The sequence below is a fragment of the Lytechinus variegatus genome, chromosome 3, assembly GCF_018143015.1.
Source record: "Lytechinus variegatus isolate NC3 chromosome 3, Lvar_3.0, whole genome shotgun sequence".
In the NCBI taxonomy this organism is placed as follows: Eukaryota; Metazoa; Echinodermata; class Echinoidea; order Temnopleuroida; family Toxopneustidae; genus Lytechinus; species Lytechinus variegatus.
The window spans coordinates 58,649,977-58,671,289 of NC_054742.1; the positions used below are offsets into that span (position 1 = coordinate 58,649,977).

The 21,313-nt window shown below is 35.8% G+C and overlaps 1 protein-coding gene across 1 annotated transcript in view; it reads left to right on the forward strand.

Annotated features, from left to right (window-relative positions):
- The first annotated feature begins 245 nt into the window (after positions 1-245).
- Positions 246-21,313, forward strand: part of LOC121411490 (glycine receptor subunit alpha-1-like) — a 46,598-nt gene continuing 25,530 nt past the window's right edge. The window contains exons 1-2 of the mRNA XM_041604256.1: positions 246-573; positions 11,232-11,290. Coding sequence (XP_041460190.1) covers positions 515-573; positions 11,232-11,290 — 118 coding nt within the window. The 5' untranslated portion in view covers positions 246-514. The remainder of the gene's footprint in view (positions 574-11,231; positions 11,291-21,313) is intronic.

Here is a 21,313-nt window from a genome sequence, read left to right on the forward strand (position 1 = left end):
AAAATAAACGATGACTGTTTTTTAATCGACATTAATCATGATATTGGAGAAAAGAAAAAACTGATTACAATGTTGGCCACCCAATGCGCTACTTGGTCAGAACAAGAAGGTATAGCTCGGATATCTATTCCACAATGTAATCTGTAGACTACAAGTGCGCCTGTATCCCTTGTTTGTACCCAGCTCTAATCTCTGTCATCTCATTCTTTTTAACTCCCGCTACTGTCCCACTTTTCCTCTGGAAAGCAAACCGTGCTTCACACGTACTCTACAAATAGATAGAATCCCTGGTGATGGAAAAGCACACGCACTTGTCCCTTGATACCAGCGCGGCCGTATGGCGCCCCGTGGAGTTATAGCTTATGCTTCTCAGATATCGATAAGTGTGATCTAAACATGTTGTGCTCTTCTCCTCGGTCGCTATATAAACGCATGAGTATGCATTGAGCAAAGAGTCTTCGAGTAGCTGGCTAGCAGTTGCATCGATAAGCTTTCAGATGCCAAGCTTGTTGTCATGTTGCTTCTTGATGTACTTGGTGTGGTGTCATTGGTCATGGCTACCTACGTTACAAGGTAAGTAGCCTTCATTCATTTTCATAAGAGCCGCAGACTCATTCCGTCACGTGCGATCGCGGCGCCAATAAAGTGATTTGATAAGATTTGCTTCCAAACATTTAGTATGTCCCTCTAATTTGCCGGGATAATTTGTTTAGATATCGTATTATTTTTTTCTCATTTCAAATCGAATGTATCCTCCCCCAACACAACCCAACTAATAATTCTGGCGCCACCATTGCCATGCGAGTAGTTCTTAAATGTTTGATAAGTTTTATTTTAACAATTCATTTTCTCCTTTTTAAAGTAGTTTGAATTGTCTTACATATTTATTATTTGAATTATAGTTCCTTCCTACTAAAAATCCAGAGGTATATCCCTGAAAAGGCTGTTCAAATCCTTTTCCTAAACCTCCTGTATGAAATAAAACCGAAGGGAAAACTCGCTTTGAGCCTAGCTTCTATAAAAAAAAAGAAAAAAAAGAGAAAGAAAACAAAACAAAAAGAAACAAAAAAGCAGTGGCAAACAGCAATTTTTTAACTGGTTGCCAGCCAAACCCAAACTAGAAGAAGAAAAAGGAGGAGATAAATTTCCTTTCGCTCAGTTAATTCAGAATGCAGGCAACATGATTGGTGACATCTATTTATCGTTTAATCTTTATTGGATGTTGTTCTTAGAACATTGTCAGTTTAATGAAGAACCTAACTAGATTTTTCGACTGTCTGGGGTTGGTAGCAAATTGATTAAGATTAATCTCCTCCATTTATAATTCTACATTTTCTCATTGCTCATTGTCCACTTTGTACAGTCGAATGCATTTAGTTTGCGTTTTTCAATTTCAAACCGAGATTCCTCCTGGCTCTCCTCACTTTTCTGCATTTAAATCACTGTTAAGGAATAAAATACTTCCTCTAAAAGAACACGAAATCAGATTTTATTCGTACTCGTAAATCACAGGCAAATAATTTTAAATGATGCCATTGTCGAATATCGACTTGAATATCTGTTTATATAAAATTGCCCCTCTGGGAGAAATTGGTACACCCCCTGGCGTTAAAATCCTATTTATTCGTGATGGAAAACATAAGGGTGGGTCTCACGCAGACCTAAAATTAGGAGTCGAGATTAAATAAATTCTAATAAAATGTTGATGGATTTTCATTTTAAGATAATTTCCGAACTAACTATGCTTATATGCTGGAAGCACAATTCTATTTTTAGTTGTTGTTGTTTTTTGGGGGGTATAAATGTTTTTTTTTTCAATAGCTACAGGCAATTTGAAATGATATGTGATACGTCGTTCGGTTGAATTATTATTTCGTTTAAGAATATGGCAGCAATATAGCAAAGAAGCGTAGAAGATGTGATTGATGCAGTTTCCCCTTTTTTCAATTAGTCTAATCTTCAAAATCGAAATTTATCGTGGAAGCATTAAAATCCGTTGAGGATACATTTCATCACCGCATTTGCTTATTCTACAGGCACAGACCCTGATTGGAAACTTTGATCAACAATTGGGTCTCCACGCAAAGACTAGCACATACAAAACTTGCTGAGCGAGAGGTCCTTCAGTACGCAAGGCATTAATAGGCTGCATATTCAGACCCTAAACTCGAGTGAAGGGTTTGCACAGCATTTTTTTTTATTAACATAATTATGCTTTATTAAAGAGTAACTCAACCGATAAGAAAACTGTCCCTTTCAGTAACAGTATCATTCTTGAAATGGTATATGCTATTTATCAGATCTGATAAATAAATCAATCGCAGCTCTAAAAATCATGCGCAACTTGATTTTCAACCAATCAACAGCGCGCATTTGAGACTTGCAATTGATTTTTTGACATGCGTTTAAACGCAACTCTTTCTGCAACGGGCCCCAGGGGTTGCAGAAAGAGTTGCGCATGATTTTTAGAATTGCGATTGATTGCAACTCTTTCTGCAACGGGCCCCTGGCATCGTAGTTACCTATGCTGAATTGCATATGAATATAAAAATACCGTAGTAAAAATTGTACTGTGTCTTAGCAGTGGTATTATGCACATAATTAATAGGTACACGTATATATCACAAATACTGAACGCAATGAATAACCTTCTACTCCGGCTACTACTGTACATGTATAATTATTATGCCATATCTTTACGAATAATATGTAGACCACGTATACAGAATTAAAGCAAATATTAAATTGCTAATAGAAAAAAAGAAGACGTCGAGAGTGAGAAGGGAAGAAGAGGTGAAACCGAGGGCTCGTAACTCAAAGCTGAGCAATCGTCGTAGAACATTTTTTTACGACTGATTGCATTGACTACAGTGTACAATTAATCGTGAAAATCAAGCGTACGATTAATCGCTAACTTTCGTGTTACGTGACCCTTTCATTGGGTTGAAAAAAGTTAGAAAATGGGATAAGATGACAAGAAGAGAAGAAAAGGTATAAAGTCTGTGAAGATATAAAGATAGAGAAGAAGGAAAAGAAGATGAAGAAGAAAAAGCATGCTGGTGCTAGCTCCATGGAAGAAAGGATGAGGAAAAAAGAAGAAGAAGACGAGGAAGTAAAAGAAAAAGAATAATAATTAGATAGGAGAAGAAGAAGAAGAAGAAGACGAGGAAGGAAAAAAGACGAGGAAGAAATAGAAGAAGATAGAGAGGAAGAAAGCTGAAGAATAATCATGTTGAAGATGAATAATAACAATTGAGATAAAATTTCACGAAATATGCATCACAATAATAAGTATGCCTAGTATTGATATAATCTTGATTTATGGCTCAGCAAATTAAGGAGAAATATTCATTGCTGGTTTAGATAAATGAGAGAGAAATTAATACCCATGTATGGAGTTACTTTCAAATATGAAAATCAATAATCTGGGAAATTGAAACAGATTTTAAAAAATATAATAAGGGGTTAAGGGATTATTTACCCTGCTTGCCACAATAATTTGCAAAGTCCCCTTTAAGCAGAGGCGGAATGATGCTAAAAATTGAGGGTCATGCGGTTTTGTTGTTGTGCACTATATACTATAGGGGGATATACATGTATACTAAGCGAACTGAGCAAACGAGCCAAACAGTCTATATATTCAAATCAATTCATTAATGCTGTAATAAAATTGGTTCGTAAAACATTCAAATCAGTCAGAGCTTTAAGATTGTTCATGAAAATTTGTAAAATTCCCAGGGGGCAGTAGGCCTAGCCTCTCCCACTTAACTCATCACCATTACGCTAGTACCCTCAAGACTTTTAATGCGGCGGCATCCGGCTGGATCTCGAGACATTCTTATTAAACATTTATGTTTGGATCTATTCGTTATTGTAGATCTCATCAATATTTGAAATTACTCTGCAGATTAATGAAGGAGTTTGGAAGGGTCCATACTTTGAATGTTATCTTGCCTCGTTCCGTCCGGGATTTTTTTATTTGAAGTTGATTTATTAATTTGACACTATTTACATATTTATTCTACAGGTTATAAAGAAACAAATCGCATAAAAAGTTACACATAATGATACATATACTGTTAAAATGATATCTCTCAATATTGAGAAACATTAAATAAGCAGATCATATCATCTAAGTGATTATTTAGTTTTTAACCTTCAGATCAATGAATCACTGCCCGTTTTTATGTTAAGTTATGTTTTCAAACAGAAAATAAAATTTCTTTGCGCTTTTGCTGGAAGAGGTAAAATGAAAACAAAATCTTTTTCTAGATAAAGATGATCAGTTATTACAAATTCGTCTCCGATTTGAAACTGAATTACGTGATTCACATATAGGTGGCCATCGATATGACTGGAGGTCATAGTCAAGTCTATTTAAAAAAATGTATTTCAAATTGTGTTTGATGATTCTGTTTTAATTTCCCCCTTGAGCAATGGGGGTGGTGTTGATTAAGCGCATTTCTTAATGTTACGCGGGAAATCATGCAAGACTGGAATATGTGCTATGTCAGCTACATGATGGGGATGCATCATTTGCCCAGGAACATGACACCAGTCGAGTGTAAAACCACTGAGTTATAACACTTAATGGTATGTCATGCGTTACTTATACAAGCACCTTCATGAAATGGCCCCAGGTAAACTGTAAATTGCAAAGGCATAGCAGGTGGCATACAGAATGAGCGAGCGCCATGGACACGATGAAACCCGGGAACTCACGCTTCCCTGGTGAAACTATCGATATAAAATAAAACATTAAAAACTGGATAGAGCTACAACGCACTCTTTTGAGGCCACCGGAAACAGTCTTAAAAGTACACCAAAATGTAAAGCACGCGCAAAGATCCACACTTTTTTTCCTGTGCGCGCGCGCGTGTGTGTAGGTGTGGGTGAGAATTTATTATCGAGAGTACCAGTTATCGTAATCAATCTTAATGACCTCTACGATCTGATCCCTTATGTGGTAATGGATTAGAGTTCGGTACAATTATTTTGTTCAAGTGTTTGATTTTACCTAGTACTTTCACTGGAATGTATTATGATTGATATCTCTTCACAATATATAGACATGGACCTGGCCAAGGAGGATTATCTGTTGTTACTGGGGGTGCTGTGACAATGCTCGGCACCCCCAGTAACAATAGAATAATCCTCCATGACCAGGTCCCTGAATATATAGCCCTCAATAATACACCAAAATGAATAACAAGCAAGTTATGATACAGAAAATGGAAAATCAAAAATTGATTTGTAATTTTTACATTTACGCATAGTCATTAAGATCGAGAGAGAGAGTCTATATCCGTAATTGTTTTTTTTTTCAACATTAGCATATATTAACATCCAAGGGCGTCTAGGATTAACTTGCGGAGCTAAAAATATCTGACGAGCAGAAGAAATCCAATGAGGTCAAAGGTCACCACCCTGATGAAAAGAGGCACTTTTTCATTTCATAAAAATAAAAATATATATTTTTTTTAATTCCCACCCGCCCCGGTTTTGCCACTGATTGTCGCTCCTACCCTTTTTATCATAAGAACGAAACAATATGTATGAGTTTCATGATTTTTTTTTCATTTAACCCTTGATGTTCGGATGCACATGTGACCATAACACATAGATGAATCCACAAACTTAATTTTATTTATGTGACGTTTATGTATAAGATGGCAAATGCCTTCGGTTTGTACTTTCTTTGAATGCTATTTGGGTGTAAGGGAATTCTGCAGGTAGGAACAGCTGCTGCATTAAAAGGACTGTGCACTCTAGTTGTTCTTTACACAACTTGTCCTTTCTGTTCAATTTAGATCATTCAGCGTTAAATTGGGGACTTGGGAACACGAATACTTTAAGTGTGTAGTGTATTAGACATGTTAGAGAAAATGTCAAACATAGATGAATGGGTGGGGGTGTGATTACTGAGGTGCATCGTACTTTGTTGCATAATTATGTCTACCATCGCATCCCCCTTAAATAAAAGGGACTGTATTAACTACCATTTTTTGTTCAGTGTAATTTTTTTTATTGATTTTAATAAAATTAATTGCATATCAGCATATGTTGGTTACGTTTGAATTCAGAAGATGGTCTAATTCTCAGATCGCCTAATTCACTTGGTTTACTCTCACTTTGGTCCAGCTTATCCTTTGGTACAGTATTCACTTAGTCTTGCTGTAATCTATGCCCTTTTTTTATTCTTCGACAGTATATAATTTTACACTGTGTCAATATTCATGAATAAACAAAGATGAAGGTGTTCTGCCAGGAGTTTGTAAATTAAAAACTCTTATACAAAACGACGTGACTTTGTTTTTTTAATGATTTTATCAGTTGGGTATATTTGTTTTATATTACTAAGACTTGACCTTTGTTTATTTGTGATGTTGTCTTTCTAAGTGTACAGAATATGTAAAAACGACAACATGTAACAGCAGTTGTGGTCATCTCTGATCAGATATTTTGTTTTATAAACGGCTTAATATAGACAGATATGAGCAGTGTTATCTTTTTTAAATGATAAAACAGGGTTAAATAAAAACAGGGTTAAATTTTTGTATTTTTGATCACGAAAAGTAGCTCTTCATATTCCCAATTTCTAATTAGTGATCGAAGGAAAGGGGAGTACAACTGGTAGTTGTTTATGAGGCGCCAAATGCCTATACCTATTTATTACTCAACGTGTTATGAGATTTTGCCCTTCTCACCCCCCACCCCCCCCCCGATATTTTCGAATAAAAATTGCGAATTTTCACAAAATTTCTCCCAGAGTGTGTACCATAATTAATTTCAATCTTGTGGGGGCGTGGTGGTCTAGTCTAGTCACTCTCGTCTTTAAATCTGAGGGACGTGGGTTTGATTCTCAGCCATGGCGGGTTTTCCTTCGGCAAGCTTTACCCATGCAGGTGTGAGATGAATGGGTTACCGGGGTAATAATAGCCTTGTATCCTCAGGCACAAAGCGCTTTATAAATCCAGCTTTTATTATCATTATTTCATTATTATTATTATTATTATCACTATTTATAATTATCATCATCATTATCTAGAAACACAAAAATCCCAATCTCTCAAGCTCATGAAGAGATTATTTTGGGGGACTAGTCGTGAGTTGTGTTTGTTTCCAAAACGTCTGCATGCGTGTGGTTGACATACGTGCATTTATAAAATGCGGCGGAATAGAATGATGATTGTAACTGGCATTATATATTTATAGAGGCCTACCGTTGTCATGATGCTATCGAATAAAAGACAATCATGCATTATCATATCATTTCTGAAGGTATTTGGGCGTTTAGACCATACGGTAGAGTATAAGATTGTGTGGGATAGTTAATAATGTGTAAATAAGAAGCACTGTTACTCAACACACAGCAGATTTAGCAACGATATAGTAAAGAATACAATATACAATTAATATATATATATATATATATATATATAATATATAATGTATAATGCGCTTACTACGGGTGATTGTAAGCGCTTTGTGTTCTGTTTATGCTTATACTTGGGGGAAAATACATCTATACAATAAAACCTGGTGTTCATCTCCGATTGACCGACCCCCGACCGACCCACAACTGTGGATTACTTATTAAACAGGTAGGTTTTGAGTAAGGTCTTAAATTGACTGTGTTATAAAGCTTGTAATTACTATAATGTAGGCCTAATGCGTTATTAGATTCATTTTCAAATTGAGTGATAAAGGTATGAAAGTGAAAGAGAGAGGGGGCGAGAGAGGGAGACAGAAAAAGAAGCAGACAGAAAAAAGGTGATTTAAATTATGCCAAAAAATCAGTCAAGGAAGCCATTTGCAAGTGGAATCATCATCCGAGTTATAGTTTGCGCTTGATTAATATTTCAGCAAAGCCGGTCGTTGATCATGTTAGCCAACATCGAATCAATAGTGTTTCATTTATGTATTATTATTTATTTATTCTACATATTCAAAAAAAGTAGCCCAATCAACATGAACAATTGTAAAATACAAAGTAAATACAGACACATGCAAAGAGAGCAAACTTAGAACTATGTAATTATGTATTCAGTGTATTTATTCAAAATGTTACAAAATAGAATAAAAAGAGTTGTAGGTTCATCAACATTATAAAAGCAGTATGAAACATTGCATAAATTAAAAAAACCCAAAATATGTAATATCAAAAATGCATAACGATGCAGCAACCGACTACAATACATAACACACATACACACAAACGCACCCACACACTATCCCCATATTTTCCCTTGAAACATACACTCATCTACATAAAGAAAAATATCACATCATATTTTAGGCAACAATTTAATCTAAGTGTATTATTTTTGACACCTCATCAAAGTCGACACACATGTACGCCATAATAACCATGACAACTAGCAATCAATAAAGAGTATGCCAACGTCAGTTATAATAGCTCTGACAATCAACTTCGGATCTGAGATTTCCCAGCCGGGGTGGCGTGGGGGGGCATCTGCCCAATTATTCTTCATCATGTATCTTTAAAAGGTAAAGTTGGGTAAAATGAGTATTTCCAGATATATCCCAGTTAATAGTTTTTGTTACAGTGGGGTTTGTGCATGTGTCAAAAACTCATACCGGCAGGTGGGATGCAGAAAGTGTTTCCGCATTTTGTAGGCGAACATTGTATCCAATTGTTGCATATTAAAGCTTTAGATTAAGTATGCATAAGTTTTCCAATCATTTTGGAAATATATTTCGCAATTTCTAGGAAAAAATTGTTTTCCATCATGTTGACATGTCGAAAGATTGATTTGTACAGTTGTTTTGGGTTTACCAAGGGAAGACACAAACCGAACCTGTTTGAGGACTAGTAGCTAATGATTCCACTTGCAAACCTAATGAAATGGTTATGACGTTTTTATATATTTTTTACTGAAGCCAATCACCCTCAAACACAATATTTGTCGGCCGATCGTTGGCAGAAGAGCAAGGTGGAATAGCACACATTTTATCCCTTGATTAATTTTAGTATCATATTATCTGCAAACAGTCAATCAAACCTCGTAATGCTCTGATGATGAAGACCTGCTTGTTCGGTGTTTTGATAGATAACATCGCTGAAAGACGGGTTCTTTTAGCAATTGCGAATCCACTTTGGACAAAACTCTTTACGAGTCCCGAGAGGGGGAGGGTTACTCGCGTGTATATCGCATACGGGAATGTGCTGCTCCAGTGGGTGGTTTATTTTTGCAAAAAAAATCTTTAGACATGGCTCTTGCTATTGCAGGAAATCCTTAGCCATGGGTCATATTTTTCAACTGAATAATCATTAGACACGGATCCGTCTCTGAGAAAAAAAAACATACAAGAATCCACTGGAAAGGCCCCCGTAAAAGCCAGGGAAATGTCTATGTTAGTCCGGGTCGAGAGTTTGAGTAGCTACTAGCTGGGACCCTGGGACGAGCAGATTCTACATTTAGTATTTCCACATCTTAGCAAGATAGCAATGGACACCGGGGTACGTCACTTTATGCAGCAGCATTGTCTGCGTCACGGAGTCTTTGTTTTGAGTTCTGTCGACTGTCAAGTCACTTGTATTTATACGTCACAGAGCTCATAATGTATTTTTAGTTTTAATGCGATGGTCTCATCGCTAAAAAGAAGCAGGATTAATCTGAAGAATGGGTCTACTTTTTAGAGAAAATCCTTAGGCCTGGGTCTGTATTTTGAGAAAAATCCTAAAATCCTTAGACATCGGTACATATTCACGGTCAAATGACCCTTAGAAATTGGTAAGGGTTTCAAGCCTCGAGCCTGACACCCCCGTCCAATCATAATCCAAATACCCCCCCCCCGGTACGAGTAAATAAATTAGACAGAGGTGTTTTTCACTTCATATTCACCTATCAAACTGCTTTCGAAAATATCATAGAATACCACATATTATGATGGAAAACCCCAGAGTAAAGAAAAGAAAAACTGATCGGTTTAATCATTTCAGATTTTACTGACTAACTAATCACAGAATTCAGACTTTACGTTGTAATAATTATGTCCTATAATGTCCTATATAAATATAGGCCATAATTATGTTCCCGAGAACTCTATTTAATGTAGTAGGATTCAATGGAACAAAATTGATTAACCAATTTATTTCTCCTATCCAGACATCCTGCGATGGTATTTTCTCCATTTTATGCACTTTAATGACGTAATTGTTCAGACAAAATAGCAAAGAGATATGACAAGGCGACACAACACTCGTGTACCTCACGAGTGGGAAAATTTGCATTTACCTGTATGTTCATGGTTGAACAGTATCTCTCGTAGTGTTCAGCATTTTTAGAACTTTTCCTGATCTGTAGCAAAACGTCCCTAATTTCACTGTCATTGCCCAATAGACCATTCTGAAAAGAGCAAGGCAAAATCTGAGAGTTTCATTTTGAAAGCTAAAAGAAAAAATACTTACGTAAACACATGGCACGATTGATATGCATGCAATTTTTTGAACCCATAACGTTAAATCCCTATATGCTGTGATCAGTTATTCAGTTATCATGATTTGACGATCAGGGCTTTTTTGTTTTTGTTTACTTTGGGTTTTCTACCATAATATATTACTGAAAGTTGTAGATGAGTTCACGTTGTTATGGGCTATGCGCACGTGTGTGTGATGGGTTTACAAACGTGCATCAATCATATTAAAAAGTTGTAACCAGGGCTCGAACTTCGAAACTCTGCAATAATTCGTTATATTACTGGCGTTAATATCGATGATAACTACCTTATGGCGCTTGGAATGCAGGTGCTCGCTGCGATACCCAGTGCAGTATGCATGATGGCTTACAGCTCAAAATCAGTGATCGAAATGAAAAAAGGGCAGTAGTCCTAAATAACCAAACAGTGACGATTCACCAATCAAACTTCCACGTATTTCACGACAGAAAAGGAAATGTTAGGTGAATTTTAAGTAATCATTGAATCTTTCTGGTAAGATATAATAAGAAAAGCCAACCTTAATGGAATCACCATATAGAAATAAAATCTTTTTAGTTACACTTTTTTCCTTCGAAGCGACCTTTAAATGAGCTGGATTTGGAGGCTGCGAGATTACCTTCCTACAATTTGTTTTAGATTTAGAATATGATTTATTATTTTTTGCTGTGTAACTCTTTCATAATTGCATTAGTTAATAAACTTTTCTGTAAATATAACAGCACAAATGCATATTAAGCTATCTTTGGATTTTCATTCAATTCCTACAGAGGCGGCTGCAAGGAGCTCCCCCCGGATTACGACAAGAGCGCTCGTCCACATGCCGAAGGTAATATCACAAATTATAACCAATGATAAATACACAAGAAAAAAAATATTTACACTGATGTACGAAGAACACAAACGAATGTTCAGTTGTTGTTTTTCGATTCAGACCGTTCCTTGAATTCTGAGTGTTTTTTTTACATATATGGGTGGTTTATATGGTTTAGTAGCTGATTGTTTGAATTTGAGGAAATCGTGTTTTTATTTATTGATTGATGAGGTGATGCAGTGATGTATTGATCAATTGATTGATGGATGGATGATTGATTGATTGGAGAATGTGAGTTACTTGGTGGACTAATGTATTGTTTGATAAATTGGTTTATAGAAGGATATATTGATTGTTTGCTAATTTACTGGGAAACCTGCGGAAAGATTTCCTCGTATGGGTTTTTTGCACTCTAGCAAGATACCATTAAGAAGGAAGATTATTTATTATCTATTGATGAAATCAGGGCAACGATTGCTAATTTTATGCAATAGGTTCACGTTATGATCCAAGCATGCATGTCATATGACGTGATCAAATATAATAAACAATAATGAATAACTTGATAATAAACTACCTGAATAAAAATTGATATTTTTAAACTGCGCAATAATTGTTTTCCTTCCTGACACGTTTCACTCTGTATCATTAACTTATTTCGATTTTTTTTTGTAATAGCAAGAAACAAACACGAGAGGGCACAAAGATGGCTAACTTAAAGGACAAGTCCACCCCAAGAAAAACTTGATTTGAATAAAAAAAAGGAAAATTCAACAAACATAACACTGAAAATGTCATCGAAATCGGATGTAAAATAAGAAAGTTATGGCATTTTAAAGTTTCGCTTTATTTCACAAAACAGTTATATGCACATCTCGGTCGGTATGCAAGTGAGGAACTGATGACATCACTCACTCACTATTTCTTTTGTATTTTATTTTTTGAAAAATGAAATATTTTTATTTTCTCGTCATTGTCATGTGAAATGAAGTTTCATTCCTCACTGAACACGTAGAATTTCATTATTTTAATATTTTGTGCTTCAGGCAAGGAGGTCAAATTCGTCAAACTTATAAAAATTGAGATATTGTTTAATTCAAACTATAAAAAGCAAAAGAAATAGTGAGTGAGTGACATCATCGACTCTCTCATTTGGATGTAACTGGCTCGTTCATATAACTTTTTTGTTAAAAATAAGCGAAAATTTGAGATGTCATAACTTTCTTATTTTACATCCGATTATGATGAAATTTTCAGCATTGTGCTTGCTTGATTTTTCTACATTGATTCGAATCAACATTTTTCTGAGGTGGACTTGACCTTTAACAATGGATCATTGCGATTTAACGCTCACTATAATATCACACTGTGTAGACTTAGCTTTACAAGGTTGCAGTATTAATCATCATCATAACATACATTACACTTCCTAGAAGTTTGCCCATGGCCTCTGTACTAGTCATTAATATGATGCTACAGTAGATCAGCCGAAACCGACCTCGTAATGTCCAAAGCCATTACATAACCCCCAATGGCACATCATCAAAATCGGTTTAGTTTGTCTGATTGATTGTAGCATAAGAACGTCGTATGTCAACTACAAACCAATTAAAGAAATCATGAATCTTGAAATTATACACAATGTTCAGATAAAAAATAATATTGAATAAGATGAATAAAATTGCACGTCTCAAACACCAGATTATAAAGAGAATGACAAGAAAACAAGAAAAGTTAGAAATGAAGACGTTCGTAATAGTATATGATTCTAGACTTTGAAGGTTAATAATGACAAAGTGAAAAGACCATGATAATAATTATATATTTCATGTTATAAATTTTATAGTTAATAGTTAATGACCTTGAAAGCATTATTGAGCAACTACGATGTAGTTCATGTGTATCTTTCCGTCATTATTTAACAGACAAGTCAAGATTTTTCACATTTTTGGTTGCATTTAAATTCAAAGGAGAATGAAACTTTTGGAACGACATAGCTTGTGTGAAAACAGAAAAATCAAAGAAACAGATCAACGAAAGTTTAAAGATAATCGGACAAATAATGAGAAAGTTATGAGCATTTGAATATTGCGATCACTAATCCTATGGAGATCCTTATATTGGCAATGCGACAAAGATGTGTGAAGTCACTTGTGAACAACTATCCCTAACTTAAGTATATATTTCACTTAAAAAACTGCCTCTTTAATCACATCTATCTAGGTCATGTGTTCTTTCTATAGGAGGGCATGTAATACAGATTTTAAAAATACATCATGGATAAGAGTTTGTATCACCATAAGAAAAAGCAAAAAGAGACATTTTGGGGTATTTTATAGTCCATCAAAGGGAAAGTTGTTCACATATGATATCACACATTGTCGCATTGCCAACGGGAGGATCTCCATGGCATGATTGTAATATTCAAATGCTCGTAACTGTCTCATTATTTGTCCGATTTTTCTCAAACTTTATCTGTTCTTATTCTATGATTTTCTGTTTCGACACAAGCCTGCTTGTTCCAAAGGTTTCATTCCCCTTTAAGGCCGACAGATGATTTAGCAATATTGCTATCATGAACTTTTCTCTGTACTTTTAATTGAACATTGTCGGATGCTTACATTTAATTTCATAAAAGTGATAGGTCACGCTTATGGGTCAAAATGAGAGACACTTATTATGTGTCGCTTTCTTACTAATAATTTGCAACATTTACAGCGCTTCATACAATGATTTTTGAAACGGCTTGAGTACGGCGACCCTGACCGAGCGTTCAAGCATTCATGGAATCTCTTCCTACCGAGTACCCATTTACTACACCTGGGTTGAGAGTGACAAATGTAGATAAAACAATATTCCATAGGGCACGAGAGCTTACGTGGGATTTGATCCCAGGGCCATTTATCCGTATAGTTTGTACCAAATTAATATTCAATTACATCAGTGCCCTTTTTTTCTTCTTTTTATAAGTTATTTAAACGATCTGTTGTTAAATTTTATTGCCAGTTGTTTACAGAAGCAGTGAAAGCCATAAATAGTACGATATTGACTGTAGGGTTCTTGTTATTTAAACAAGTGATATACATTTATATATAGGTATATACATACTCATTCAAGTCGGCCTACGCACTTCTCCCTGAGACTAACTATTATGCGGGCAAGTCTAAATTGTAAATCACATAGCAAACTGGAACGTGACCTTAATTTATCACATAATTTTCGGTTTCTGTGACCAAATACCTTGTTAATTTTTAAAGCGGGTTATGCTGGGTTTTGAACAATAACAAATAAAATAAAAGACCCTACACAGAAAAAAAAACCCAACAGAGTACGTTGTGACCGCCTTTTCACACACTCAAAGCATTATTTAGAGCTGATTAGATTAAAGAGCATGAGGCCTTAACTAATCAGCTTTCCATAGGTTGAATCTTATCCATGTGTGAAAAGGCTCCTCGACCGGTGCGATTGATGATATGAATAGTCATTCTCATATGGATGAGGATTCCTAATTGATTTCCTAAATGATTATAATTTTATCGCTCCACCAATACAATAACCCGGGACAATAACACTTTCACAAACACACACACGAACACACTCGCATTCACACAACCGCGGCAGTCACCCACCAACCCTTCCAGTGAAGTTGAGGACGTGTTTTCCAGAAAAGGGATGTTACTACATAACCGAGGACCGTTCGACTTTAGGAATCTTTACAGGCCCGTTAGTATCTTTTTAGCGATACAACCGAGTTCTCTTGAAATGAACCTTTTGCAATGGGACCATGTACGGAGTACCGAGGACGCCCTCGGTGTGTGATGTGTGTCTTCGGTCCAAATATGAAGTTTATGTGTGTGTCCTTGTTTTCGATAATTGGTAATTGCACGCGCACATCAATACCCGCGCCGCCCTCACCCCCTTTATACCCACCCACATACACACACACACACTCTCCCACCGGCACCATCGTATAACCTATACATATTCTCTCACAATATAACTTAAGATTCTATAGTGATATTCTCCTGTCAAATGCATTATTAGTATGCACGCGAAGAGTGACCATTGAAAGCCTTTAAAATGCTTTTCAAGATCGATCTAATCACAAAATGCCACGAGCAAAATACGATATTTATCAGCTTTTCGCTTCATTGCATCTTCCGGAAAAGGAATAGAAAGTGTGATGTGTTTCGCGCCCATGATCGAAGAGGTAATGAAGATGAGGAGAGAAGAGAAGCGCTGACTGTCAGCCTGTTTCACACATTGTACAGGTTCACTTATAACGATCATTGTGACAAATCATGAGATGAATATTATAGATGCTTAGTTATCTGCAAAACTTAAAAAAATACATCACACGTCGCCATGGCTCCTGGCACGTTTCTGTTGAATCAGGCTACCTCTATACACGTCTCTCTACAAGAACCCTGTGCATTTCAAAGATAATGAAATGGTTGTTATGATTACAGACCGTACCCCCCCCCCCCCCCCCCCCGATTAGTTTGTAGAACTGGTATTGCCAGAATATTTCAGCATCCAAGTACTGTAAAAACAAATACACTTTTCCGTGTATTAACAAAAACAAAAGTCTGTTTCAACTTTCAATGGAAGATTAGCTTTTTTGTGAGTTTTGAAATATCGGCAATCGTTCACACCCAAAAAAAGCGGGTTCAAATTTGAACCAGAGTACAACAACCCTAGTACCTAGCACGAGGTCGGTAGCAGCACCCAAGTGGTGCAATCAATGAGTGCTAACACAGTCGGTTCATTGGGGTATTAGAAAATGTGTTCAATACCTTTGGTAGAACATTAAACGCGTGAAACCCTGAGGTAATGGAGCTTCCAAGGTACGTTTATGTTATATACATGTATATAAATGATACTGTCCATCGGTTAAAGTTGTAAATTAGACAAAACAATTTCATTATCCCATTTTCAATTAAATTTACCAGAGACATTATTTCTGTTAATAATTTTGAATCATAACATTTTTTGGAGTCTCTCCTCTTTTGTCTAAAGAACCAGGCACTTTAAAGGAAACCAAAACCCAAGAAGAGAAGTAATCTTATTGGAAAGAGTAAAATGAGAGGAACAATTTAAAAAAGTTTCATCAAAATCGGTTATGAAATAAGCAAGTTATGGGAGTTTAAAAACTCTTCTTGTACTTTCTATGGGCATCCTCAAATTGGCAAACGTGCTTCAAAATGGCTGATTTTGTGGACAACTCTCCATTTGTTTTGTACACAAATTTTCAGATTTTCCTCATTATCTCTCAAATTGCATCTTGCCTCCTCTGAGCATAACATATGTCATGGGAAAAGATAATCCACACCATATATGTCAAGGTCAGGAGGAGATAATGTGAAATATGTAAAATAAATGGGAAAATCTGAAAATATGTGTACAAAACAAATGGAGAGTTGTCCACAAAATCAGCCATTTTGAAGCACGTTTGCCAATTTGAGGATCCACATAGTAAGTACAACAAGACTTTTTAATCGTCCATAACTTGCTTATTTCATAACCGATTTTGATGAAACTTTTGTTAAATTGTTCCTCTCATTTTACTCTTTCCAATAAGAATGCTTCTCTTCTTGGATTTTGGTTTCCTTTAAGCCCCAGTGGGATCCAAGGTATGAATAGCGTTGGAAAACCTTCCCGCCTATGGTGGCGACGTAAGCATGACACCCCTCCCCCTCTCCGATCTGGGTGCTGCATGGCTGGGGGAACTGCCCAGACCCCATCTCCATCCCTGCTGCGTACAGCCATTCTTTTGATTTCAATTACCTGCACGTCTCATATCAAAATGACACATTAACCAGTGCCTAATTTGACCAGCATTCATGCATATTGTAACAATATCCTCTCACGTCTGAGAATGATAGGCAACTTCACGACACATTAAACATGGTTAAACCCCAGGGAAGGAAAGCCAATCTTTATAGATGAGGAAATGTCAACTGTCTGTCTCTTGTCATCGCGACACCAGAGCTCAAGACTTCTTCATGTTGTAATGCAGCGTAATAGGATACCTTCAACAACGACGTCTCCGGCTTCCTTGGACCCCAGTATTTATGAACGAGTCGTAGCAAAGAACGGTGAACTACACAGTGTGATCACATTGGCCCGTATTCTGAAGTTTGGTTTAAACTTGTGCTAAAATTATTGAAAGCCGAAATTGTATTTTACAAAAATTGTCAAAATTATGTTCACATTCTATGTTTATTATATTCACTGCTCTTTCGTCATATTGCGGCAATAGCGAAGCAAACTGATTCAGTCATTATTCCCCGATATTTAGGAATGACCTGGGTAATGGAAGAGTCTATAAATCGAACCTGTGCTGTTTAAGGTTTGTGTTCTAATTTAGAGCAGAGTTTTATTTCAACCGGAATTCGATATACAGACAATTGTTACTGCGTGAAAAGGCTCTAATTGAACTCAGAAGTCTTTGAGAAAACACCCCGAGAATGCGTTCAAACTGTTTCACACTGTGTCCATTCCAGTATATTGTTTAGCTTATATATTATAATTTTATGTCATATGGACGCTTTTTTGGTAAACTAAAAATATTGATGTAATTAGATAATTTCTGAAATCATTAATAGTTCATAAACAATGAACATTGCAATCCAAATTTTTTATATAATGAGGTTTTAGTATTTATTATACAGACCACTTAGTAATAATGCGTTACCTTTGCTCATGAACAATTAGAATTTAGGCAAAACCGTTAGTAACAAATTGTATACATTACGCGATTTCATACAATTCTTAGATAGATTCATGATAACAATTGTAATGTCAGTAATTTAAGTAGACAGTATATTTTATATAACTGATGAGGCCCCCAGAATGAATAAAAGTGAATATAAATATAAAAAATAAAGAAAGAAATAAATAAGCGTTTCCTACTTCATAATGAATCGGGGACACGAAGGACAATCCGTAGATCCGAAGGACAATCCGTAGATCTTCTCATGCAACCGGGTCCAGAAAGCTACACTAACCATCCGATTGATTGTGAGGATGGAGGGGGTCTTAGATGGATGTCTTTACACGTAAAGTACATTCCTTGCGGGTCGAGAAGGGGACCATCTGCAATGCTAACATTAATGATAATAATTTGTCCATTTATATAGCGCAGTTACTATGTGCATATAATCAACTCCGCTTTGATACTTGGTATCATATTATTACCCTGGTTGTAGCTGAGCCGCCATATTAAAAGGCGCTAAAGCGTTCAAGGAATAAATCCTACCGGGTACCTATTCACCTCACCTAAGTCGGGTGCGGCACAATGTGGATAAATTTCTTGCCGAAGGAAATTACGCCATGGCTGGGATTCGAACCCACGACCCTCTGTTTCAAAGTCCGAAGACTAATCCACTGGGCCACAACGCTCCATATAATTACTTAATTTATCTTTACACTTATCATGCAACTCGAAGAATATTCGTTTTTATGAATCGTGTATGATTAAAAGTAGCATACTTTACATTTCACCATTTCCCCACCCTTCAGCCATTTCTCCTTCGTAACATTTTGTCGTCGTAATTTATGCAACATCACTTTTGTCCTTTCTTTATATTTTGTCTTTGTTCCGCTTTCGTTATTTTGGGTGACTACCACATTAAACGAGCGATGCTTTACAGTGGATCCCCTTATTTCCATAGATATTTACATGTATCTATTTTCTATTGTTTTCTATTTACCCACACTGTGCTGCACTCACCCCAGGTGAGGTGAATGGGTACCTGTCGGGAAGAAATTCCTTGAACATGTCGAATGCTTGAGCGCCTATTTGGGCAGCGCAGCGAAGACCAGGAAAAGGCGCTTTTTAATCCAGCTATTATTGTTATTATTTCGATAAATATTGTTATTAATATTTTAATAAAACAAAATGATAAAATGTAAAATTCATTTCTTTTATTCTCAGCTATATTGTTGAATGGATTTTTTTTTATTGTTTTTAAGTTTGTATACATGCATTTTCTGTGCAAATGAATACATACGAATTTGAATTTGTAGTTATAGACCTAAAGAACAATATCGTCAGCTTTCCGATACAAGGCATCGTCCTCTGATATATTTTACCAGCATAACAGTGACAGTGTCAGCTATTCAGACTAACGAACGCTGTTTTTGACATGCTATAACGTTTCGTTTTAAACAGTTTATGCACAACACAATAAGTAATATGCAAATTAGAGTCGATGATATATGGTCAATTCCAGCGTAACGGACATGACGTTCAGACAAATTTTTGTAATTCAAAGGTTTATACAGTAGAATTAGCAGTCTTTTGATAATTGTTACTAAGCTTATCAGACACATTTAAGTATCAGTTACATACACATAAAATTTCAAATCGTTTCGTTGAACAGTTGCGGAGAAATTGCACTCTTTGTGAGCGTAACGGACATGACACGAAATGGACAAAGCATTTTTACCTCCTATTGCTTATCAAAATTCCTGTGTAATCTTAGATTGCATGCACCTGACGTTGGTGTTAATTTAACCGTAAGATCATGCTCTATCCATAAAATGGTATTTAACAACAGTTTTGCAGTGCATTCTGTATTCCTAGCTCAAAATGTAGCGTAACGGACATGACACACGAAGCGTAACGGACATGACAGTTTCGTCCACTTTTTGTAAGCGAATATAATTATTTTATTACAAGATATGGTACAAGTCTAATTGTTTACATGTTAAGGCTAGAGGTTAGAGACACATATCATAACTGGTAATCTGTAATATCTCCTATTATTTTGCAATTTGAGAGGGGGTCATTTTGTACAATATTTATAAAACAAAAAAATATTAAGAAAATTTTATTTTACACCGGTTAACAACAGTTAATGAGTATATTCCAGTTACTACAATCCATCACACCTAATTAAAGGAGAAAAAGTTGATAGAAAAGATTATTTTTTATTCATGCCCTAATATTTGATAATATACTAGCTTAACCCTTCTCAAAAAGTGGAGGGATATTAACGGACATGACACCCTTACGAAGTGAACTTCATCAGCACTTCTTAGTTTGAAAATGAAAGAAATATGAATAATGAATGTAATTATGCAACAGCAAAGTACCTTTACTAACTCTCTAAAGAAAAACATGTAGATATTATTAGCAGGTATCATTAATTTAATAGCTATAGCCTAAGTGATAATTTTATATTCAATACAATGTTTATCATACCACTACGGCACACTGAGAAGACCAAATCTCATTTTTTGTGCGAAGAAAACAAAATGTACCAGACCTGTATAAATCCAAGAAGAACATATTATGGAATGTATTGTATGATAAAGAACATGTACTAGTGTTAATGTCAGTTTTAAGATTACAAAAAATGGTATTAAAAAGTATTTTAATAAAAATTTAATAGCAGTACCTGGAAACCGGTCTTTCATTATCGATTATGTATGAGTTTAAAGGTAATCGGAATGTTTGTAAATAGCTTCTGAGATTTTTTTTCATTCAAAATAACTATCATCCTGAGTATAATCATCCTTTCATCAAATCTTGGATGTTCTAAATCTTACGATCTTGATTGCTGACAAATGTGGCTGTATCTAATTTTGTTGTATTGTCCGTGCTGCTTGTGTACAATTGAAGATACAGATACATCACTCAAATCGTGATTATGGCTGACCAAAATACTATGATGTCATAATTTATTGATCGCGCCACATTCTTTCCACGGCCCCTTTGCTTTGTGATACTGCAAAGAAATGCCACTGTAGATTCATGGATTCATAGAGCTACATCATGTAACACAGATATCCGAATACAAACTTGCTTTTAAATGTGAGCCCATGCCATCACTGAAGAAGTACATGTAGAGGTTGGTGAAAGTCGGATACTTTGAAGTAATATCATCAATGATCATGAATTCACAAGTTGGAGTTTTATCATGCTCCAATCTGTCAGTGCAAAAACCTAAGATAATCGAACGTTTGTTCAAACACAAATGATGCAGATTGTGATCTGAGTATCTAGCTGCATCTTATCCTAATATTATG